The sequence below is a fragment of the Balaenoptera physalus genome (assembly GCF_965194825.1).
Source record: "Balaenoptera physalus genome assembly, chromosome: 11".
In the NCBI taxonomy this organism is placed as follows: domain Eukaryota; kingdom Metazoa; phylum Chordata; class Mammalia; order Artiodactyla; family Balaenopteridae; genus Balaenoptera; species Balaenoptera physalus.
In genome coordinates this window covers 26,967,512-26,993,425 of record NC_138896.1, presented here as the reverse complement: position 1 = coordinate 26,993,425, position 25,914 = coordinate 26,967,512, and the positions used below count along the sequence as shown (strand labels likewise).

The following is a 25,914-nucleotide window of genomic DNA, read 5'->3' as shown; positions in this document are numbered from 1 at the left end:
CAATGTAGACAATTAATACAATGTCAGTTGTATCCTTTAGTACAAATTAGTTTTAGATATTGATTTACAGTTGTCTAAAGTACATTTTCTTCTAAAATACAATAATTCTAAAAAGAGAAAAAATCCTTAATGACCGGATAGAATGTTGAAATTAGGTGTGTTCATTTCTATTTTAAAAATGCATTTAGACCTGCTTCAGGTAAAATAATGTGGGAACCCAGAATCTCAGTAAAATGATCAATCCACTTTCCTCGGAAAACATTTTTTCCATTAACTTTCCATTTCTGGGCTTCAACAGTAATTGCCATAAAAGTGTTCCCTAATATTTACCCTTAGTTTTTTACTTTTTGCTTTTGAGTGTGAAAAATGAACGCCCTGAAAAAGAGCAAATTCTCTTTTTATGCTCTTCCCATATTCTGTAACTTTGCTTGTGTTGGTTTTTTGAGAGAGAGGTCCTCAACATGAGTCATTAACTGCTGCTGTTACTATTGAAAAATGCTTAGTGGTTTCCCCTTTTTTGGAAGGGGGGGTGTCACTACTTGGCATAGAGAGCCTAAAGCCTTGCACTTAGAATATTCTGTCCAAGCTCTCAAACTATCCCCCATGTATCCTACTTCTATAACAGTAATTTTTGGAATGACATGAAATACAATGGACGTATTTGCCAAAGTTACTGTGTTGCTTCAGTGGTGTGAAAAAGCAGGGGTGGGGCGGTACTGGTTTGTCAGGTGGCACAGTGCATTGAAATAAAGGAAGAGCTTAAATACTCTCTGGAAAACAGCCACCACAGGGCATCCCACATTATCATGCACAGAAATGAGACAACAGCCGCCATGTTTGCTATATGGGATCTAGCCCTTCAGGGATCACTCTGTCGCCCCAGGTTATTGCACCTACTTGTTCACGTGGGTACTTCGTCCCCCCACAGAGACAGAGAAGCTCGTAGTTCTTTATTTTCACAAATCAGTCAAATCCCCTAGAGTCTTATTCACATGCTTTTCTGCTCCAAAAATTTCTATTTTTCTTAAACCTGTTGATTCTAAGATATCTGTGGTACAGGATTGAACTGTAGATTTGTCATTGTTCCTGAATATCATGTGTCTTTTAATTCATGGATCCATTAATTAATTCATTCTTGGGTCCTCACACACAAAGCTTTTGTGGCATGGTCTACACACTTTAACTACACATCAGAATGTCTTCACTTGCCACTTCTTTTGATGTAGCATCGCTATACATCCAGTAACAATGTTACGTCGCAAGCAGGAGAAAGCAGTAAACAGAGCTAAGGGAAGGAAGGATCTGGCTGTCAGTGTAAATGTAAATAGCAGCTGTTCCATTCAAACTGTTTTTAAAACTACCACGCGGTGAGAGGTTTGCATAAAATGGGCCAGATCCTCAAGAATCAGGTTTTAACACAAAATTTAAGAGGCATGCTGCCATCCTCCTGTTTGCACTGTTTCACTTCTCCTACTATTGCACAAACAGTAGAGGGGAAAAAATGTATATATATATATACACACATATATGCATATGTGTGTATGTGTGTGTGTGTATATATATATATACATATAAAATAGTCTCTTAAATATATATATATATAAAATAGTCTATATAGAGACTTGTATATATTGTATATATAGAGAGAGACTTGTATGTATTGTATATATGTAAAATAATCTTAAGTTTTTATTTAAATATCTATTTCTGTGTCAATATTGCAATATGAAGATATATCAGTTTACATAACTCGATTTGCTGTACCAGGATGACATTATGAACAGTGCTATTGGGTTAGGTGCAAAATTCTTCTGAGTCCTAAGGTCACATGAGTTTATCTTCTGGTCAGGTGCTGTAGCCATTCTTTGATGGGTCCAGCTTTAAGACTTTTTACCTCAAATTTGAAATTTATTGAATTACCTCCCTTCTGTCATTTTCTTAGCAAAAGTAACCATCCTACATGGCATTACAATGTCTCTTTAAAAAAAATCTTCGTGCCTTTTCTTCTGCCAAATAAGCACACATTTTCTTTCCTCTTTGGTTAGGGTGATAAACTGCTGGTAATAAGCACTTTAAAAATATTGCTTGTACATTGCAGTTTATCCAAAAATGTGACACCCCCCCCCCAATAATTAGCACTACCTAGACTAGTCAATATAGAAACCCTTTTCATCCAGTTTTGTCATCTTTCTGTTTAAAATGGAGGAAAAACGATGTTTTCTACCACAGGAATATAAAAATCTTAACTAAAGACCTGCTGCTGCTTTGAAACAGACTGAGGGGAAAATCACGATTGGATAGTTCACAAAACATTATCTGATCTGATACGTTTACCACATTGTCATATTTTTATATTAAATTGGACTCTTCCAAGGCTTAGAACAGGGCTTCTCACATTTTGTGAATGAAAAAACGTTGTTAAAGACTCAGGGAATGCATGAAAAGGATTAATTACAATGTTCGTGTCTCATGGTAACATAAATAAAAATTAAACACACTTGTATAAACTCGAGTCTAATTTTAATGTGTGGTTAATATTTGTACACACTGAAACTTCAAATCAGGGTATTAACTAATATCTGCATAGTCACAGTGGAGATTTCCATAGCCTAAATGTGCCTTCCTGTCAAACAAACAAGGGTGAGAACCCCACCAGTTCCTATTAGCTCTGTGGGCATAAATCACATAAATAAACCATCATTAAAGAGCCCTTAGTTTTGTTCCTTCTTCTCCTTAATACATATAAGGGAAACATTATGAGATAGAAGCTTTTAGGGAAAAAGAAAAACTCACAAATATTGAACGTCATTATTTACATTTTTTACAACTAAAAATCCTAAGGGAAAAACATATATCCAAGAAAAATTTAAGGGAAAAACACTCTTAGGATTATATTTTTTCAGCTCTATACTGTCCTAAAATGTTTTCCTGTTTTCCATTGTTGGTAATTTTTTGGTCATTTTTATAAATATGAGTTTCCCAATCTGAAAGATTAATATTTCTTTTTTTTTAGAGAAAAAATAGTATCTTTACTAAGGAATGTTTCATTGATATTAACTAGCCTATTGTGTATATCTATAAACTTTTCCTCCTTTTCTATAGTAACATTAATCATTTTTACTTCTTACTAATATTAATTCATCGACTACTTTGTTATTCTATGAATATAAAGCAGGATCAAATCCATTACTTTGGCCAGTCACCAAACAAGTGTCATGAGGTTTGGTCATCAAACCTGACAATTTTTTAATTTCTTCATGGCAAAATTTGATTGACTATGTAGCTGTTGGATCACCTCTCCATGAGTACCACCTTCTCCTCTTTTGAACTTGTGTCAAACATTTTATCTCTAACATTTATTTGATACTTGTAATACAATAGCTTGTATTATATATAATATCAATATAATGTCAATGAACATGTGCAGACTATAGATAATGCTTATGTAGATGCAATATAATTTATAAAGTGCTACTAAGGTGTTTCTGGATTTGTTGTTGTGACTACTATCATTGATATGATTGTCATCTTCCTAGAAACAGGGACAATCTTTGGTGCCCTTTTATATCCGCCTTTACTCCTCCCTAGCACTTTGCCTTGAATGAAGTAGGTGCTCAATACATATGTAGTGAGAGCTTGCTTTTTTAAAGTTTTAATGGTCAAGTAAGTATTGGCTTGATTGAGCTTTAAAAATATGGTTGTTTTCCAAACTGGAGTCCATGGCCAAATCTTACCTTGCCAGTAAGTCATTTTTACCCCATTTCTTTCAGATTTTGTGAAAGAACAAAAGTTATTTATCATCATACTGTACTTAAGAAGCACTGTAGTTTTTAGAAGGTACTGAAGAAGTACTATACATAGTACTAAAAGGTACTGAGGCTCACCATAAAGCCTGATAACGCTAGTACTATAATTAGGCAGTATAATCTCTTTAGCAACATAATGTTATGAAAGTGATATAATTCAATTATTTCCCTTTCCAAAGTGTTCCAACTTCTTTGAAAAATTATGTGGACCTTTTGCCAGTGTTTTGATAGGTCTCGTGGAAAAGATATCTGAATATTTCGGATACATTGAGAACAGGTTGTAGGTTGGGCAGCAACAAAATGACATGCCCCTAGAGCTTTTCCCCCAAGGCATTCATGTGTAAGACCTCAGACGTCCAGCTGGTCTAATGGTCAGAGCCTCCAGGGGAATCAAAACTCCTAGACTGTGCTTCTGATTTCCCCCCTCAATTTCCCACATACCCCTGCCGGGTAAGTAGCTTCTGTTTCTCCATGTTTCTTAACCCCACCCCACCCCCAAAGCTCCTTTCCCTTGGGTTTTTTAGAATGAATAGGAAAAATGATCCACATGACCACAACCAGGAATGAGGCTTGAGGAAAGAGAAGGTGTTCCTCTTGTTGAATTTGGACATTAGTGAGAAACTGACTTTTATTGTCTGCCAACGAAATTAGTGAGAAACTGACTTTTATTGTCTGCCAACAGGGGAGGCGTTACACTTGGCTCGAGATTTTGGCTACACTTGTGAAACAGAGTTTCCAGCCAAAGCAGTAGGAGAACATCTTGCCAGACAACATATGGAACAGAAAGAACAGACAGCAAGAAAAAAGATGATCCTAGCGACCAAGTAAGCAGAATGGGGAAGACTCTGTGTGCGTTCATCCTGTTTTTTTTTTTTTTTTTTCATTTTCTTTGAATGAGGGAAACAGTCTAGAAAGCACCTGGTCTCTAAGGGGGGTCTCACACACCAGCAGCTAGATGTATTAAACAAGGACTTCCCCAACATTGCACCCATAGCAAGATTTGCAAACTGTATAGTGATGGAGCTACCACTGACACTGACAAAAGTTCTTAGAAAACCTCTTCAGAATAGTAGGAATGCCTAACATGTTTAGGAGATGTAGATTCCAGGCAAATATGCTGGTTGGTTGCTATGCAATTCGGTCTAAGCCAATCACTGTGCCTTAATAAATGAGGAGAAAGATCTTAAAACACTATAAGTACTCGGAGAATGTGAAAAATTGACGACCCAGATGCATGAGAGGTAACAGAGAGACCTCTGGGATCAAGGATTGGCTTCAGTGCCCCCATTTTTTCTTGTATATAATTAAGCAAATAATCCCTGTACTGCCCCAGCCCCTGTAGTGATAGTGTCGAAAAGAAAAGATAGAATGTGTGAGAAAGCTTCTGAAAATTGTAAAAAGTTCAATTAAAATGTGAATTAAAATAATGAGGGAAATGATGTGGAAAAGGGGAAGCTTTCATAAGATAACTTCAAACTCCCTCAAACTTGAAAGTTCTTTGATAATTAATGAAAGAACTACCATTTACTGTGCGAAAACCCAGCAGAACCTTAAGTACTACTCAAATCACGTTCAAATTTTTAGAAGAGGACTTCCCTCGCGGTGCAGTGCATGTCGGGACTCCATGCTTCCACTGCAGGGGTTGCGGGTTCGATCCCTGGCCGGGGAACTAAGATCCTGCATGCTGTGCTGCATGGAAAAAAAAAAAAAAATTAGATGAAAATCTTTCAAGTGGTAGCTAATTCTTGCTCTCTTCTCTTTACTAAAACAAGTTATTGCTACAGATAAACCATGAATAATCTTATTTAATTTCCTAACTCTATATTCAGATTTTAGAACTAATAGTCCCAGGTGGTTAAATTATCATTTATAAGTTAATTTCTTATTTGGGGAAAACTTTTAAAGAGAAAGTATGTGGTAGATAGTGTTAGAAACATTGCTTCTTAGACACTGATTTTTTTAAATGACTTTACGATATGTTGGCTAAAATGTAAATGTCTCAGAATGCACAAAACCAAAAATAAATATTTCTCCTTCTACTACATCTAAAGTAACATAGATCTTCTTACAAATTTAAGGTTTTGTATGGGATACCTACCACCCAACAGGCTCGCCCAAGAAACGTAAAGTCCCTTATTTGGGGTTTGTGCTGCTTGTGGCTGTCACTATTTGGGTTTCAGATATATTTATTCATTGCTCTTCTGAGAGTACTAGATAATTCTCTCATCTTGCCCCAAACAGAAGGGAAATGAAAGGTGGTGGCAAAAGAAGAGAAAAGACAAAACAAGGAGATAAAGGGGAAAGGAATAGCAGAAAGACAGAAGTAAGACCAAGAGTTAGAGAAAGAACATTGTAAGGGATATAACACTTGGATTTTAAATTTTGAGAGGAGCTTTGTGCTAGGGAAGCTGCTGAACACTTGCTAGTGGAAAGACCTAAACCTAGATTTTTTGTGCAGTTTATCTCCCCGGGGAGGGGGGCGGCGGGGGGGGGGGGTGGTCTTCACTTCTACTTTGCTTCTACTTTTTCCCTCTTCCAAACAGTCTTTGACCCAGAGGGGTCTTCATCCGCTGTATTTCAGTTTTTCCAGAAGGAACTGAAAGTACATGTAGTTCGTTAGTTTGTATCCTTAATGTAATCTCAGGAGACTATAACAAGTTGTTACAGATCAGGAGAAATATACAGTGCTAGAAGTTAGGTAGTATCTCCTAGGTGTTCCCAAAGCATATTATTCTAGCTGGTAGGATTTTACAAATTTCCCAACATGCATACCCATGTGATACCTCTGAATGATACTATTATCCCCAAATACGAATTATCCAAGAGAAAACACCTTCATGTTTTCTACCTCAAAATTACTCGCTTGTGGTTTTATCATGCATTTTCTAAGACTTTCATCCCCTGATCCAGAGCAATCCTTCTTGTCTTCCTTCCTCCAGGTTTTTGAACTGTTCACTCCCACCACCCACAGCAAGGCCACCATTAAATTTCCAAACATAAGTTCCCATTTTCTTGGGAATTCCCATCACTCTGTTTAAGGGTTTGGAAGTCAGTGCATTCAAACTGATGTTGAGATTTTGTTTTCACAGAAGTAAATGTTAGAAGAACTTGGGAGAAGTAAGAGAAGTACTTTCATGTTTGTCAAAGTTATATGGAGACATCTATTTTATAGTAGTGGATTCAACTAGGGAGTAGTATTTCCCTTTTACATGGGATCTAAGTAATGTATATTATTTTAGGTGATATTTTGAACTTTGATTTCATAAAATATTTCAAGAACATGTAATTCTCTTTGATCCCTTTGCCCATAGCTGGACATTTGCAGACCATTAAATGTCAAGCAAGAATTGAATTCACTAATTCCAATTACCTTATTTTATGTAAGAGTAAATAGGCTATAAACATCTAGAAATTAGGAGACGGACTAAATGTTTTGGTTTTGTGGTTATTTATATCCATTCCATCTTCTTATTAGATCATGTGAAACAAGAATTGAAGAATCGGAGACTATGCAGTCATAGCAAACATACTCAATACAAGTAGTCATCAATATAAGTAGATAAATTAAGAGGTGTGTGGGAATAAATGCCTTTCTGCAACATATTAATGGATCCAACATGTGTTCTGAGTAGTTTCTAAATTTTCCAATGGTAAGGCATTGGCTATTTTCGATTAAAATGCTCAGTGTTGAAATTAAGTAATCTACATGGATATTTGTTACATTCTGATTAGTTCACCTTTATTCACAAGACTGTGACAATTGTATCAAAAAATATATACAAAATTCAAAATTCTTTAGATGAGAGATCCAATTGCTGATCCGCATCTGCACAATGGCTTACATATTTCTTTTTTACCTCTATGAATAACAGATTCTGTTGTATTTAATTATATTGCCGAGTATACAATTGTAAGAAAGGCTCATTGATTAAGTGCCGCTACCCTCCTAATTCCTCTTTATTCCCAGTGCTTTGTTGATTAACCAAATATTTTCGTGCAATTAGATAATTATTTAAGGGGAGGAACAGAAACTGAGTTAGACAGTTTTTGAAATCTAAAAATGTACTGGGCAAAACATTTATTTGATTTATGAAAAACACATTTAAACCTCTTCATTGAATTTAGAACTAAATATGATTAACACTTGATCTGCATTAGGGTAAAGAGGAATAGTTAGTGAGTTTTAATTTTTACCATAACATTAATAGTCAAAAGGAGAAACAGAACTTTAAATTCAGACATCAGCTAAAAAATTATATCCTTAAGGACAATGACGTAAGTGATAAAGTTAGAATTTATGATTCATCGAAGATCATCTTGTGTTACATAATTCATAATGTGACATTCTGTTTGGAGAAATAAGAGTATTTCTTACTGTAGCTTCATAAATAAAAATTTAAATAAGAATGAAACTAAGCATGAAAATAATAACTCTGTAACTGTCATAATGTGATGATGATAATTGCCTAAAGGAAATCTACAAAATTGTCATCTGTTTTTAAGTCTGGAGGCTGTCCGAAGTCAGTGAGTTAAGCAGAAGAATCAAATATCAAGGTTGAAAATTCTGAAACTTCTCCTGATACAGCTTCATGTGTGGAGTAGTTGAATTGCTTAGCATAAGTTAAATTTTTCCACACTTGCCTTTTCCTCATTTCTTCCTCAACTTTAAGTTTATTGTAACTTGCTCTATTGTTTAAACAGTAAAGAAGTTGATTTGCCAACTTATAAATTAATTTATTCAATTATCTGAGAAATTCCCATATAACATACGAACTAAAGCAATATCTTAACCTCCATTTAAATTTTTAATACATTTTAATCTGATAGAAAATTAAGAGACCAGTCTTTAAGCAACTCCAATATTCCTTTGTAATAATGCATCATACTGATGCCCTACCACGTAGTAATTCACATTGCTAGTCTGAAAAATGATAGCAAGAGCCTGTATTTTAAAATTTAGTAAGACATTTTCTAAACACAAAGATAACAATATATCTAACTCTATTAAATAACATAAAGCGCAACAGATAATGATGCCCCACCAAATGTCATCATTTGATGCCAACAAATAACATCAACATTTAATAAGTTGCTACTCGTTAATTAGAAATAGGCAATACACCTGAAAGTCAGCCAACTGAGTCTAACTCAGAACAGAAAAAGTGAGAAGTTCAGATCAAATATTCTCAGTGGAAGTACACACATGCACTGTTAAAACATGCGTTTAGATGCTACATCTGGGACTCAACCAAACATTAGCAGGGGGGGTATGGAGGATCCTGTTTGATTTAGAGCAGGTAAAGACTTATCTGTTTATTTGTTTGTTGTTTGGCTTTTCCTTTCCCTATGACCCTCTTTTACTTTCACCTGTGTTCAAAACGAGTAAGGCAAATTCTGTGAAATGACAATATTTGAACACTGGCATTAAAACAGACTAATTGCTTGTAAAAAAGAAGAAAGAAGTCTCAAATGATCTCCAGAAGAATTCGATAAATATGGGGTACCTTATAATAAACAAGGCTCCTCTGATTTTAACTCAATGGTATATTATTTGGGCTTCAAGACATTTTGTCACTTTTTAGTAGTTTTTTGCTTAATGACACAAATGCTTTGGAGAGGACTTAGCGGCTGGGCCCATGGAGTGACTTTCACTTGGAATAATTTGACCCTTCTGTCCTTGATTTTGGCTCCATAGGTAATTATAGTCAGGGCTACATTATTAACATTTTGTGACTGCCCATTGTAAATCCAGACAAAAAAACTAATCACTATCGTATTATGCCTTGAATATGGAGTGGTTTCACTTAGTTGATGGATTCTTTTGAGCAATTCCTCGGCAGTCTTTTACTTCACTCTTCAGCTTCTGCATTAATCTAGTGTTTTGTTGTTAAAAAACACACACACACACACAGTCCCTTCATATGTTTCCTTCTTCAGAATTATATCTTTTGGACTGTGTATCACAAGGGCTTTACTGTTATCCAACAATCATGGTAATATGGTAATTAAAACTGAAACCAATGATCAGAAATCATAATCATTTAAACTAAGAAAAGCAGCAGAAAAATGCCCTTGCTGATACTTTTTTGCAAGAAACTATCTTAAATGGAGCATAATGTAATCATTTTTGTGAGACAAAATGAGGCTAGTAGACTAAATTTGGGTGATTGTCTACTTCAAATATTAAAAATACAAATTTAAGTCCACAAGAGTCTGAATTATAATGAAATATTGGGGAAAGGGATTTCCCAAAGTCTACTTGAATCATGGCTCTGAAATAAGCCTAGAGCTTGATTTAAACTTGTTTACAGACATGATACCCCACCCCCAGAATCACATTTTAATTTTTTTAAAAGGAATTATTAATTGTGATCTTGTTGTATAGATTTTTCCCTTATACTGAGGTTAATCTGTGAATATTCACCTTAAAAATGAACATTGGTTTTGTCAATGTTATGGACTGTTACTCACTTGAAAGGTTTCATGATCATCTTGAGAGCATGACCAACTTGAGAGCATAGTTGCTATTGTAACTCATTGTAACCTCATCTGTACGTTGTAGATGGAACTTCAGAGGTTGCTTTATGATATTTATCTAGTCCTCTTTTAAAAGAGAAAACAAGCCTTTAGAAAAATATCATGGGATGAAAGTAAAGCCCCGTTTCAAGAGTTCAACTTTAATTTTGAATCTTTTATTTTAGACAAATTTGTAAAGAATTTCAAGACCTCTTGAGCCAAGATAGATCACCGCTGGGATCCTCCAGACCCACTCCAATTCTAGACCTTGACATCCAGAGACACTTAACACATTTCAGGTAAGACTGGTTTTTCAGTTTGTTCAGACTCTCTTTTAAATTGTTAAAACCGTCTTTATTAACCCAGACATGTTTGTAGTCCTATCACAGTTCCATCTAGAGATAAAACATATATTTATATGGTGACTGCCTGAATTTTTTGAAATTCCAAGCACCTAAGATCAAATTGTAAAAATAACTAAAGCATGAAGCACTTTGGATCAGAAAATGTATAAACCTGGCTTCATAGTGGAATTTCCCTTAGAGCTTTTTAAAAGTCTTGAGGCCAAAAAAAAAAAAGCCAATAAAAGAAGACACAAGGGAATTCCCTGGCTGTCCAGTGGTTAGGACTCTGTGCTTTCACTGCTGAGGGCACAGGTTCGATCCCTGGTTGGGGAACTAAGATCCTGCAAGCTGCATGGCGTTGCCAAAAAAAAAAATCTTGAGGCCTGAAGTACACTTTTAAAGATCTGATTCAACAGTTCAAGTCTAGGATTGGACTCTGGCATCTGTATAATTTACAAAATCTGAAGTTATTCTGATAATTAGACAGCTTTAAGAACCACAGTCCTAGGATATTCCTAGACTATTAGCTTCTTTTCCCTTGGAAGAAAACCATTTCTAATTCATTTTTAAAGTGACATTGAGAATTATGTAAAGTTCTGTCTTATACTGTAATGAATTAAAGAGATTCTACATCTATTATCCTGCTAATAATCTGGGTAACGATGTGTTAGCATGGAAGGTGTCTCTTTCATAATTTCCTACTGACGGTGGTAACTTTAATTTGATAGAAGCATCAGCTCAAGAGAAAAATGTGTTAGAAAGGAAACATATCACATCTGACGTTGAAAACAGTCCATTAGCAGAGTCTGATTGTCCATTGTTTTTGCTGAGTGCTGGCTGGGAAAGAAGTAAGGAGAGAGCGTGACTGGATAAGCGTAGAGACGACTCTAATTAGTAGCATCAACTTGTGCTACTATTTTATTTCGTCAGAATCTCCTTCCCAGTTCATACCACTTGAATTCCATCTTCCAGGGTGGCTGATTTGGTACCTGGAGAACCATGGCTTACTTTCAGCAGATTGAATATGTCTAGGTAGAGCTAGGGAATGATCTGGCCTCGTAAAGCCCAGACGACTACTTCCAGTTTTCTGTGGTAGCTGACATATCAGGGTGCTCTGGGAAACTGTGGGGAGAGTAGTGACCCTTCTCGTGATTGACTCACAGCCTGGAAAGCTGCTTGTTTCTATGAAAATGACAGGAGGCAGGTTTATCCGTTATTTATGATTTACTGAGTACCATCCAAAGTGTATATCGCTTTAGAGAACAGAGCAGACACCACGGCGTCTACTGGAAAGGGGAAGACGATTGATTGAAATCTGCGGAAGTCCCCACAGACACAGTTCCCCAGAATGGTGATGGCAATTAGACCAAGGTGGCGTGGGGCTTCATGGACAGAACAGACTTAGCTCAGATGAAACCAGAGCCCTAATTTCCTGAAATGTTAGGAATTCCCTTCTTTGAGATCTCAAGAAATCTTAATAACTTTGCCCTTCTTTGTGTCTTATGTTCTCATAATATCCTTGAATCTAAAGTCAAGCAAAAGCACGTTGAACAACATAAATAAGGGGAGGAAGCTAGACTATTTTTAATGCTCAGTTCAGAGAAAACAACCTGTTGGAAAATTGAGGATGTTTTCTGTCTCAACACCCACCTTGGGAGCCTGATATTTTACTGTTTCTTGTACTTTACTGTGCTAATGGCAGGTGGTGCAAAGATGGCTAAAGGATTGTCCCATCTTTAAGTACTTCCGAAGTGGAAGACAGTTACATACAAAGACTTAAAATATAACGCAGAGAGTTTATAAGAGTGTTAAGTAGAGTGCAGGTAATTACCTGGGATAATTGGGAAAGGATTTCCTCCTTTTTTTTTTTTTTACTGTAAATATTTTTTTATTGAAGTATAGTTGATTTACGATACCGTGTCAGTTTCAGGTGTACAGCACAGTGATTCAGTTTTACATACATATGTATCTTTCTTTTTCAGATTCTTTTCCCTTATAGGTTATTGCAAAATACTGAGTATCATTCCCTGTGTTATACAGTAGGTCCTTGTAGGATTTCCTCTGTCTATCCACAGTACTTAGCACAAAGTATGTGTCCAAAATATATATGTTACTAAATGTAGAATACGATACTAACTCTGTTATGTCTTGGATATATTCTCCTCTGGTTCATTCCCAGGGCCTTGGTGTTTTAATTGGACCATGGGCTGGGGAAGTGAAATGTTCAATGTGCTTAAATTCTTCTATTTGAGTCACAAAGTATACTGACATCACATCTTCTTAGAAACAGACCCTCCTACAACTCCCATAACACTTTGGAAATAAGAAATGCATAGGCTGTCTCAGAGGTCTGTGTTTGCTGGTGATTAAATTTTCATCATTGAGTCTCAGTGTTGGAAGGCCCCATAAGTTTCCCACTCTCCTCCAACATTTGGATCTTCCCTCCAACATCTCTGTCAAGTTGTCACCCATCCCAGGCTCGATAACTTCCAATGATAGGCTGCTCTTTTCGTGCCTCGGCATCCCTTCTATCTCTGACAACTCTATTAGAAATGCCTTCCCTCCGTTGAGGCAAGATCTGTCTCCCTAACGTCCCCCTCCTTGGGGTCCCTGTAGAGTCAGTTTAATCCTGTTTCCCTCCCAGTTTCTAGAGGTAGCACTCACGTCTCTCTGAATTTTCTCATCCTGGGCAGTTCGTCCCCCTTCTCTTTGTGTTCTACATATGACATGCATTCCAGTCAACTCAACTAGAATCTTCTGAGTGCTATGTGCTTGGCAACACACTGAAGATAGGATGTGTGTCTCTACTTAAATGTGAGCACGTCTTCTCCAAGGAGCCTAAGATGTGTATAGTTTTTGTTTTTTGTTTTTATTTTTTCATTTTCTTGGGATGGGAAAATGGTGGGGAAGGTAATCAGGAGTGGATGATTTTATTAATCTTGTGAAAGCATTTTTAGTGTCAGAAGAGAAATAAAGAAATTTCAATTAAATCTCTAATCCCAAAAGAAAACATCATAAAATAAATTACATGACTAGGCTTAGAGAATTATTGACTCCTTCAGGATGTTCTGCCAGTTCAAGGGGACTTCGAAGACCATTTTATTTAAGAATGTTGGAAATAATAGGCCTGAACTGTGAAGGAAAAAAATCCTATGTTTTCCAAACTTAAGCTCCTTTATGTAAGGCTGAAATTGAACTTTAAAACTTTAACCTAGACTCCAAAAGTGCACTTACATTCTCAACTGCAAAGAAAAACAAACCTGTAAGTGGTCTTATTCACTACTTAAATAAAAAAGGGCAGCCTGTATTTACATAAGAGAAAAAAACCTCTTTCCCTTGAACTAAAACTTTCAATAGAAAAAAATGTAGACTATAAAATAAAACAGGCAACAGTTTTCACTTCCTTAGCAGATAAGTGGAACCATGATGCCCTTCTTGCATGAATCTACATTAAATTACTTACCTTTATTTAACGTTAAGCAGGAAATTAAAGTGTAAATCAGTTGCCAGTATTTATTGTACTTCACAAAGAGCGTGGCCCCAAACGAAATGCTGCAGGAGATATGAACATAAAAACATCTACTGCAGGTCATTTGATGACATTTTAATGGATTTTTAGGTTCAGCACATAGGAGACTAGTAATTCAAACAAGAGAAACCAGAGGCAGCTCTTTCTAATAAAAATTTGCAAACATTGTCCCCTAAAAATTACATGTGAATAATTTGGTAAATTTGTATTTAAATAATTTCTATCTTTGTTGATCTGTGGGTTGGGGGAGAGACAGCACGAAATCGTGGGAAATACTCAGAATGGATGTCAGGGCGTCTAGCTTAGTCTCCTCTCGGTTTCCAGCTGGAAGTGTGGATTTAGAGCAGACATTTACCAGTCTGGCCTCTGCAGGTTCATCTGTAAATTGACAACAGTTAAACTGGATGATCTTGAAGGCTCCCTCTAAGTTTCTTTATTCCATTCTCCATTTACTGCTCAGTCAATCACTTATGCTGTGTTTCCATGTGATCTCATTTCCTCTCATGTTTTAGCAACTCGTTCATTTAAAAAAGTCAACAGTTGATGGAAACTATATGTTTGGTGGCGAGCACACTGTAGTGTATACAGAAGTAGAAATACAATGTGCACATGAAACTTACATAATGGTATAAACCAAGGTTACTTCAATAAAAAAATTTCCCCAAAAGTCAACAGTTAACTAAAATTCATCTAAGAGAGCACGAGTCCTCGGCTTAGCATTTTCCTTCCCCTATTCTACAAAGAAAATATGAATTGTCTGATAGGGAGAAATATAAAGACATGGTTAATTTATCCCCAAAAGCTCTATTTCCATATGTAAAAAATAGGGTGGAGATATCCAAAAATACGTCTTTACCTTCAGAAAATTGACTTGGATGTGATTGACGTTGGTCTCTCCTAATGTGTGTGCAATGATTATACCCTTAGCTTCCTTTGCTAATGAGATGGAGCGAAGTAAAATGGAATCACAGGGACTCAATCCCTTTGGGACCTCAGAGTAAGTGGCTGAGAAAAACAGGAGAAATGTGACCTTAGAGGGGTGGATAGGCAATCACGTCTCCCAACCTGGCAGAGGTTCAGGACAGTCATAAATGCACTTCTCCAAAGTGAGTTTCATAGTCCCATGAGCTGAAAGTGTGTCATGGTCAAGTGTTTTTTTGGCTCAAGAAACCCTGACTACCATACTCCTCTAGAGGTATGCCAGTGCAATTGGCATATTATAAGCTCCCAAAACTGTTTTTGAATGGAAGGAATGCTTAGCTTCCTGTCTCCAAAACTTGGTCACAGAAACTGTTTTTTTCTCAGAATACCTATTAACATTCCATGGAACTAAGGTTCTGCAGAAGTTCTTGGGGGAAATGCTGGAAAAGTTCATCTTCCTCTTTTACCCAGGGAGGAGAGCCAACCTGGTATTTAGGTGTCATTTCTTGGCTCTAAGGGAACACGCCTAACTCCCTAGCTACGTTTAAACTATTCAGTACTGTTTCTAAAATACTGATGTTTTGGACCCATCCCAAACCAATTAAATCAGGATCTCTGGGGTGGGACCCGCACGTTGGCATTTTTTTAAATAAACTCCCTGGGTGATTCTTGCATGTATCTAGGGTTGAGAACCACCAGCGAAAGAAACCATAGAACATTTGTGGGTGCTGACAATGCCTTGCTAACAAGTGGGTTGCTCCTCACTACCAGAGAACCATATACCTTAATTATGCACCTCAGTTAAACTCCATTTTAAAAGCCCTGGTGGGGGGCTTCCCTGGTGGCGCAGTGGTTGAGAGTCTGCCTGCCAATGCAGGGGACACGGGTTCGAGCCCTGGTCTGCGAAGATCCCACATGCCGCGGAGCAACTAGGCCCGTGAGCCACAACTACTGAGCCTGCGCGTCTGGAGCCTGTGCTCCGCAGCGGGAGAGGCCGCGACGGTGAGAGGCCCGCACACCGCGATGAAGAGTGGCCCCCGTTCGCCTCAACTAGAGAAAGCCCTCACACGGAAACGAAGACCCAACACAGCCCCCACCCCAAAAAAAAAAAGCCCTGGGGGCTAGGGGATAATATAATTTATGTAGAAAATAAGCACAATCAGTTTCCTTTTTCTCTGCTTCCTCAACCAGTCTGGCTACAAAGGATAGATGCCATCAAGTTCTGGGTGCATAAGCCCCAGCTGCTTTCCTCAGGCTGAGGTCTCTTCCCATGACCTATATTCAGGAGTTGTGCCACTCCAGAGAGACGAAGCATCTTCCCCTCATGGTTCTGAAAAGAACTAAGGTTTTGCAGAGAAGCCCCACAATCCTTTGCTCGTGTTCTCCAGGGTCTGTCTCCCAGCCTCCTGCCCTCATGGCTGTTCTCATGAGTGGAAGAAGGCATTTTTCCATCTGCCACCTAAAAGAGTAGTGAGGAGTACAGACTGAGCCTCAGGCTACAGTTGGACCTAAACCTGCAGTCTCTGAATAATCCAGGAGAGAAGGAAAAGGAGGCTTGTCTTCCCTTCAAATCTTGCTGCCTGCATGCCTCCCGGAGGCCGGAAAGCAGAACTGAGGTTGATGACAGTGGCATCTCTATGCTATTCGGAAAATCAAAGATACATGAGACCAAACACCCATTGGAATAATGCAACATAACAAAATAATAGGAACAATAGCCCAAACTATTTCAACCTTTACAGACACCAAAAACTTTTCCAGATAGAAAGTTGAAATTCGACCAAAAAAAATCAGCTTTTGCTCTAATTATCTAAATGATGATGGTAGAGTATTTTCTCTTGATTCTCAGTCTTCTAGCTTGTAGCATAAAAGTATCTACTACTTCCAGCTTTTTGTATCCCAAAAGAAAGCTAGAAGAATCCGTCCTTGGTTGTCAGACACAACTGAGTGAGGCAGTCCTCAGTGGCAAATAGGAATGAGACTTTTGTTTTCCTTTTAATCCTGTTAAATCAGTGTTCCCTTAGTAGGTGGAAAGGATGTGTTTGAGCCCAGGCCCAACTCTTTTTTTTAAATTGAAGTATAGTTGACTTACAATATTATATTAGTTTCAGGTGTACAGCACAGTGATTCAGTATTTTTACAGGTTATACTTTATTAAATGTTATTATAAGATAATGACTGTAATTCCCTGCGCTATACAGTATATCCTTGTTGCTTATCTATTTTATACAAAGTAGTTTTATCTCTTAATCCTATAACCCTAACTTGCCCCTCCCCCCTTCCCTGTACCCTCTGGTAACCACTAGTTTGTTTTCTATATCTGTGAGTCTGTTTCTGTTTTGCTATAGTCATTCGTTTGTATTATTTTTTAGATTCCACATATAAGTGATTTCATACAGTATTTGTCTTTCTCTGTCTGACTTATCTCACTAAGCTTGATATTCTCTAGGTTCATCCACATTGCTGCAAATGGCAGGCTTTAATTTTGTGCATGTGGCTAATACATACCACATCTTCTTTGTCCATTTATCTGTTGATGGGCAGTTGGGTTGCTTCCATATGTTGGCAATTATAAATAACGATGCTATGAACATTGGGGTACATGTATCTTTTTGCATTAGTGCTTTCGTTTTTTTTCTGGGTATATACCCAGGAGTGGAATTGCTGGATCGTATTGATAGCTCTATTTTTAGTTTTTTGAGAACCCTCCATAGGGTTTTCCACCAATTTACATTCCCATCAATAGTGTATAAGGGTTTCCTTTTCTCCACATCCTCACCAGCATTTGTTATTTGCAGACTTTTTGATGATAGCCATTCTGACAGGTGGGAGGTGATGTCTCATTGTTGTTTTGATTTGAATTGCTCTAATAATTAGCAATGTTGAGCATCTTTTCATGTGCCAGGCCCAACTCTTGCCAAGATAGGAAGAATTCAGCGGAAGATTCCATAGGAATTTGCTTTAGGCTATGTTTTAGAAAATTGCCTTAGTGGTTTAATTTAAATTCATTTAGACAAATCAATTAAAGTAATGATAAAACATTTCTGAAGGACAATTAGAGCAATATGGAAACAGCTTTGTACCATGTCTCCAGCGGACAACAAAGCTGGTGAAATGTAAACCATATTTACTTAGATTAAGGAAAGTTAAGCAGCTCTTGTTCCTCTGGTATATGTTCATTCAGAATCCTATATTAACTTATATTCCAAGTAAGCACTGAAGCTTTGGAGAGTCTAAAGATAAATACGTAAGGCCTTGTCCACAAGCAAAAAAAATTCATTTAGCCAGAGGTCACGGGGAGTTTGTGAAATTTCTATTATATGGAAGCCTCCTGATAACTCCTCATCATTAACGTCAAATAGTTTGTAAGCATAAATACTGTTGGAGTTAAAGATGGGTTGTTAATAACACCTTATTAGCAAAATTACACAGGGAAAAAGGAGAAAGGATTATAATTTATTCTTTTTCAAATAGCAATCTCTTTTCTACCATCCTCTATTTCCTCTTTCATTTCTGTCTCAATTTCTTCATTTTTAATCCCACTGACAGAGAATACATTTTGAACTGTTGCAATATATTTTCCTTTAAAAAGTTAAAATCTATATCTATAGGACGTATTCAGGTTAATAAAAACAGTGTAAGTCAACAGCATGTACATGTGCGCACACACTCAAACAAACGCCGTCTCCCTAGAAAGGGTGGTTCTACCCTGTGATATCTCTCCAGTTGCTGAGATGTGAACACAGTTTAACACTTAGGGGGAAAGTCAAAAGTAGAGCTTCACCTCTGGATCCAACAAACAGCCAATTTGAAGAGATGGTTTATGTGGAAGAAAGATGCTCTAAAGAATGTTAATTAGGAAGTCTAGCAAAATAGGAGTTTTTAAAACCATGAATAAAATTAAGAAGATGACTGTTAAATATAAGTTACATTTTCTAGAACATCAGGTGCGTAAACTTCAACAGTCTGCATTTTCTCAGCAGGTGTCTGTCAGAACCTTCCTGCTCCTCAGGGTGAAATTAGTAATAGGAAGATTAAATCAATGAGTTGGAATCTACTTAGAGAGAGAATAGTTCAAGGTAAATGGAGTTCTAAGCCTGACTAGCTGTGATCCGAAGCTCACATTTTGATCCTCCTTTTATGGTTTAGACTTACTGATTTGGTGTGCCTTTTCCCTAAGAATTGCTTGAGTCAGCTCTCTCCCTCTCTCAATATACTGCAAACAGATATGTTTTCCTTAATCTTTCCTAAATTTCCCATCATTGATTTAGCCCACCAACTAAGCTTTTTACCACATGAAGGTATTTCAGCACTTTGGTTCTGCTAACCAGTGCAGGAATTTTTCTCTCTGTTTTAACACTAGCCATTAAGTTACAAATCCATGACGCTGTCAATCACATTGTCAATTAAGATGTGGAGCAGAGTGGGATTAATGGGAAAGTCTTGCAGCACTCCACTGGAAACTGAGGCACCTTTAGCCCTTGTTAACTCAATTATTTCTGAAGCCATGCAGCACTTCAGCGATCACTTCTATTTCTTAAAATTAGCCCTTAAATTAGTAATAACCCATTACATGAACAAATTGCAATAATCCCATTCAATGGAATACCTATCAACAATAAAAAGAAATAATCTATTGATAAACACCAAAACATGGATGAATCTCAAAATTATTAGGCAAAGTGAAAACAGACAGTCATAAAAGTCTATAGACTTCATGATTCAATTTATACAACATTCAGGGGAAAAAGTAAAAACTATAGAGATAGAAATTAGAACACTGATTCCCAAGATCTGGGGGTGGGGAAAGTGCATTGACCGAAAAGGATCACGAGAAAATATTTTGGGTAATGGTGGTCATTACACAACTGTATGGGTTTGTCAAAATTCAATGAACTATATACCTGAAAGGGCTAATATTATCGTATGTAAACTTAAAGTCAGTATACCTGATTTTTTAATATATCCCATTTTAAGAAATTCGTTAAGGACTAATTAAATATAATTTAATAACCTAGAATTTCTAATATCTGTCTCTTTTCTCCTGCTTTAATTATTAAGGCAAGTTACTCTGTTCCATTTCACTACTTCCTCCCCATTTTCCATGATTTTTCAAAGGTTACCTAACCACTCAAGTGTCTCAGAAACACATGCCTATGTTTTCTTTATCCTGAAATAGGAGTTTCCTATACTTGAAAAAAAAGTTGCAGTTCCATTAATACCATTGCCAGTTTTAAAGATTAAACTCTTTGAAAAGAAAGCGAAGTTTCTTAATTACCATTTAATCTTTCACTTGCTAACGTAGCACTCTCTCCCCCAGGCCTGTCTCTGCATTGTTCCTCTTCCTCATTCTTGGAACAGAACTTCAAACTAAATCCTATAGGCCTGGGCAACAGAGTCTCCTGAATGAAACTGAGGAAACTTTAGTCTTTGCTAACTCAATTATTCCATACACGGGAGTCCCACTTCTTCTTCCTCAAGGCTGCTGCCTCCTGGAAGTGATAAACGCCCAGATGGTGGCAGCAGACAATGTCAGGTAGAGTGTAGGTTGACAACAGTAGTGCTCTACCTCAGTCCTGCTTGTTTTAGTTGTTGCTGTTGGCTGGTGGTTTGGTTTTATTTTGTAACAACCCTTCATATTTTTCTTTTTTTAAGATTAGACTCTAACTTTTAAAAAAAATTTAATTTCATTTATTTATATTTTATTTTTGCCTGTGTTGGGTCTTCGTTGCTGCACGTGGGCTTTTCTCTAGTTGCGGCGAGCGGAGGCTGCTCTTTGATGCGGTGTGCCGGCTTCTCACTGCGGTGGCTTCTCTTGTTGTGGATCATGGGCTCCAGGCACGCGGGCTTCAGTAGTTGTCGCACGCAGGCTTCAGTAGTTGTAGCACGCAGGCTCAGTAGTTGTGGCACTTGGGCTCTAGGGCGCCTGGGCTCAGTAGTTGTGGCACTTGGGCTCTAGGGCGCGCGGGCTCAGTAGTTGTGGTGCACGGGCTTAGTTGCTCCGTGGCATGTGGGATCTTCCCGGACCAGGGATCAAACCCGTGTCCCCCACATTGGCAAGCGGATTCTTAACCATTGCACCACCAGGGAAGTCCAAGACTCTAACTTTTGATTACCAGTTTATGGTAAGAACTCAAGCCACAGATTGTTGGAGATACATATAACATCTTATTTGCCACTTATATTAAAATCTAGGATACTTCGATGATCACTTATGCTCTAAGTGATATGGCTGCATATGGCTCCCACTTTGATGATGAGATCTTGCCCTCACTTATTTTCTTCCCATTGTCTTCTCTGGGCTCTAGTTTTACATTTTTGGTGGGGACTGTTACTCCTTTCTCCTCAGAATTCTATTTAAGCTTTCTCGTCACTTTGGCAAGTTTCTATCCTTTGGCAGGAGCACATCTTTTTCAATATCTTAATCAAGGGAACAGGAAACTAACTCCTTTTTTTCCAATATCATCCAAGGAACTTTGAAGGTTGAGTGGTTTTTAGATTGGCTGAAAAAAAAAAGAGGGAGGACAAACAAAGGTACACAAGCAGGAATGACCATCATAGGTTTGAGGATAGAGAAGAGATAAGCCTTTCAAAAATAAAATAATAGAACATATGATTATAAAGCGTGAAGGAAGGAGAGCTGGAAAATGCAAATACACTAAGAAATCTGATACAACATTTGTATTGTCTGCCACTGTTCAGCAAAATGTTTTAAACGTGGCATGAAGATGATACACCTAGAACAATGCTGATTGTGTCTCTAACTTGTCTACTTGAGGACAAACTTTTAGATGAATTTAAATTTAGAAGGACTTCTATATTTTGACAACCTACTTCAAACCATCATGGCTGCTATTTAGCCCATGTAATATTTACTTGTGAAATGCTCTCTGATATTAATCTGATGAAAATAGATGCAAATGCCAAATATAACTTAAAGATTAAATCTGTGGCAAAAAGATAATATTTTCTAAGGGCAAAAAATGACCTTATCAAAGATTTTAGAGATTTGACTACAGTGTGTTACCTTACAGAGAGATGACCTTAGTTTATTTTCTGTCTAGGACTGAAAATCAGCCTCTTCTTTCTGTTTTTCTCATATTTTTCTGTAGACTCTACATTATCCCTTTTCTCCTTTTTGTATGTCACTGTGAATGAGATATATACCTATTTTTCTGAAATGGCTGGGGCTAAAAGAAAAACATGACGTTCCCAGAAATTCTTTTAATCATTCTGTGATTTCACACTTTGTTCTGTGTTGTTCTCATATAATATTAGATTAATTATTTAGATTCATAAACCTTACTGAAAACTGCTAGAACAGAGGCTATACCTTGCATTTAACATCATCCTATGTAGTGTTCCATGCATAATTTTGATGTGCAGGTAATGTGAGATCAAGGACATTAACAACATTTACATAATGTTTTTTATGCTGAATGATAACACTTCGAGTCCTTACTTTTCTTATGTTGACTATTTCACAGTTTTAGACTTATCTGTTGAGATAAGTGGTTTTTCAACATCTATAACTTTCTGTCATGTCCTTGGTTTTAAGAAGTGCGCCATATGCATTATACCAGTGAATTGAAGCTTAGTGCTAGAAAGAAACTTGCAGATGTTTTCATCAGACTGTTGTCATCTTACAAGGCTACATAACTTCCCACAAATCACACAGTGCCCAAGGTTGAAGGCAGTGTGAAGACTCTGTGCAAGGAGGTCTCAATCCAGGGCAAAGGTGACAGTGCAGTTTACTAAAGACCAGGTACATATTTTAGAAGTAAGGAAGGCCATCAGTCAAGAAGGGATGCCAGCCTGAGAATTTTTCATTATGGCAACCACTCTTCTCAACATGGAAAAGTAAAACATTTATACAGACCCATCTACTTTGTATCTGGCCTTTTAGAACCCTGGTCTTAGACAGGAAAGTGAGTAAGAATGATCTTCCAGGTCTACAAGTCTGCCCATAGAACAAAGTTAAGTTAGAGAAGCTGAGCTAAAACTGCCAACAGAATGTGATTTCTCACGGTGAAGGTGTAAAACGCACCCACAGCCTGAGAGGAACATAAATAAGCACAGAGGCAATACGGAATTTCTCAGGCAGATTATTTAACATTTCTGGGTATCAGTTTCTTCACCTGTAAAATGGAAATAATAATACTTACTTCTTAGAGTTGTTGCCAGGATTATGTGAGGGGGTACAGAATAAAGCATTTAGAACTTTATTTTAGAATAAAGCATATGCCAGGGCCTGGCGTATGGTCAGGACTCAAATATTGGCTATTAACCTTAATATTTACCCAAGTGGAACTAAATTCTGTATATTCAACCTAGATGAAAAGGGGAGTCACAACTGAGAGAACATAGCAATAGAGAGGAAAAAAAATTATCTAATGGTACAAGGAGCCCTGAACAGGAATAAAACAAGAGAAAAGAGGCAGTTTGTGCCCAGGGCCAAGCATCTAGACACTAATAGATGGCTTCATTTGGTTCTTTTTTGCAGGTGCCGCCATGATTAGTTCTTCTACCACTTCAGTTAATTCCATTTATGTCCTTCCTCCCTGATTAAGTCCTAAAACATTTGGATTCCCCTCTACTTATATCATTGTAGAAATAGAGCTGAAGTCAGGTTTCTTGCTCAGCAATGCAACATATGCCTATGCTTGAACTATGATGATGCCTTATATTACAAACTTTGGTATACATAGTTGGCAAAACATTGACCAGCCTTGTTTTTTAAATAATTGGAGACTGAAGTCTTTTTTTCTTTTTAACATATGTTAATTATGACTTAGGCATAGGGCAGGCTTTGTAAAATGTCTGGATGAAAGATGGTGGCAACCTATAAAGTATAAAGGACATGCAGAAAAATTTACTCTCACCATGAACATCCCACAGCCAACAATAGCTACCATTTATTGGAGCACTTCCTAAAAGTCTGGCATCATCCTGAGTCTTATGTGTGTATTAACAGAGCAACAACTCCATGTGCTAATTTTATTATTATCACTACTGAGGCATATCAGTAGGCTGCCTGAGATCCTAAATCCCTCATCTGCAATATTTTAAGATCTTGTAATTTTTGCCCCTAAAAATTACATACCCTAAGAAGGATAACTAGCTAGTTAACAGATTGTGAAGGATGGTACTCTCTGATTTTAAAACTGCTAATGGGACTTCCCTGGTGGCACAGTGGTCAAGAATCTGCTTGCCAATGCAGGGGACACGGGTTTGATCCCTGGTCCGGGAAGATCCCACATGCCGTGGAGCAACTAAGCCTGTGCGCCACAACTACTGAGCCCACTCCCCCTAGAACCCAAGTGCCACAACTGCTGAAGCCTGCCTGCCTAGAGCCTGTGATCCACAACAAGAGAAGCCACCACAATGAGAAGCCCATGCACCACAACAAAGAGTAGCCCCCGCTCGCCACAGCTAGAGAAAGCCCGCACACAGCAACAAAGACTCAACGCAGCCAAAATAAATAAATACAAATTAATTAATTAATTAATTTTAAAAACTGCTAATATCACAGTAACTGTAACAACCTAGGGCTTGTAAGCAATTAATGGCTTCATATATTGAATATACAATATATATGCCATGTTATTTATAGATAGATATAATAATATATGCATGATATATGTCAGTCATGTTTTTCTATATCTTACAAGATATGAGTTATGGGGAGAACCTGGCAGTGTCACTCCAGAAACAATGGACGCAAATGAACCATCTGGGTGGGTTTTGGTCACAGGAAGAGGGAATCTACACTTATGTATTTGTTCAGCTGGAGATGATATTTGTTGTGGTTGGAAGGGCTACCGATGCTGAGGTTGCTACAACGCTCCCTATGCTGGCTCACTAGTTATGATTATTAATGAATTAGTTAGCTGCTGAAACACCCCAAAAAGAGTGGCTTCCATTAGATGCACAGCCCCATAGCTATTTTGAGAGGAAATAGAAGGCACACCCTTTCCTTTTAAGCAGGTAGGAATTGCAAACATCACTTCCTCTTGTGGTCTGTAGTGGAAGGATTAGTTCCGTGTCTAAACTTAGCGGCAAGGGAGGCTTGGGAATGTTGTCTCCAGCAGGATGGCCTTGTGCCCAGATAAAACTCCATAACCTTGAAGAAGAGAAGAATGAAGTTAGAGGAGCAGCTAAACATCAGGCACACTCAGCCAATTTTGATCTCTTCTTGTGTGATATATCCTTATATAAGCATATGTGCCATTCTTAAAAACGAGATGATTCCCACAATAGAAAGTCGTATTTTCTGGCTTTCTTAACGAGATGAGACTCAGAGTCAAGTCGTGTGTGAAACACTCCGACCTGCTAATAATTAGTGCCTATCAAGTCTATCAGTGAGGTTTTCTTCCAGATAGTCCCTGAATTTCTTATGGTTCAGAGCAATACATTGACTTGCGTCTACCTTCCACAATGCTTGGCACCGTTTAGGATCACAATAAATGCCTGTTTAATGGAATGTTCTGGATTAAATGGGGGGACTTGTTGCCCCATATCATACTGCAAATTGCTCATCTCTTTTTCCTACCGCTTCTCATTTCCAGTTTGATCACTCATGGCTTTGGGACCCCAGCAATATGCGCAGCCCTAAGCACTTTCCAAACAGTCCTCAGTGAAATGCTGAACTACTTGGAAAAGCACACTACTCACAAAAATGGCGGAGCGGCGGATTCTGGCCAAGGACATGGCACCTCGGAGAAAACCCCCCTGCGGAAAACTTCAGAGGCTGCTGTGAAAGAGGGCAAAACAGAAAAGACAGACTAGCTACATCAAA

General features: G+C 37.7%; 1 protein-coding gene across 1 annotated transcript in view; it reads left to right on the top strand.

The window, feature by feature from the left end:
• TFAP2D (transcription factor AP-2 delta) overlaps positions 1-25,914 on the top strand; it is a 49,784-nt gene extending 23,870 nt beyond the window's left edge. The window contains exons 5-7 of the mRNA XM_082411743.1: positions 4,489-4,630; positions 10,508-10,621; positions 25,685-25,914. Of these exons, the coding sequence (XP_082267869.1) occupies positions 4,489-4,630; positions 10,508-10,621; positions 25,685-25,904 (476 nt within the window). The 3' untranslated portion in view covers positions 25,905-25,914. The remainder of the gene's footprint in view (positions 1-4,488; positions 4,631-10,507; positions 10,622-25,684) is intronic.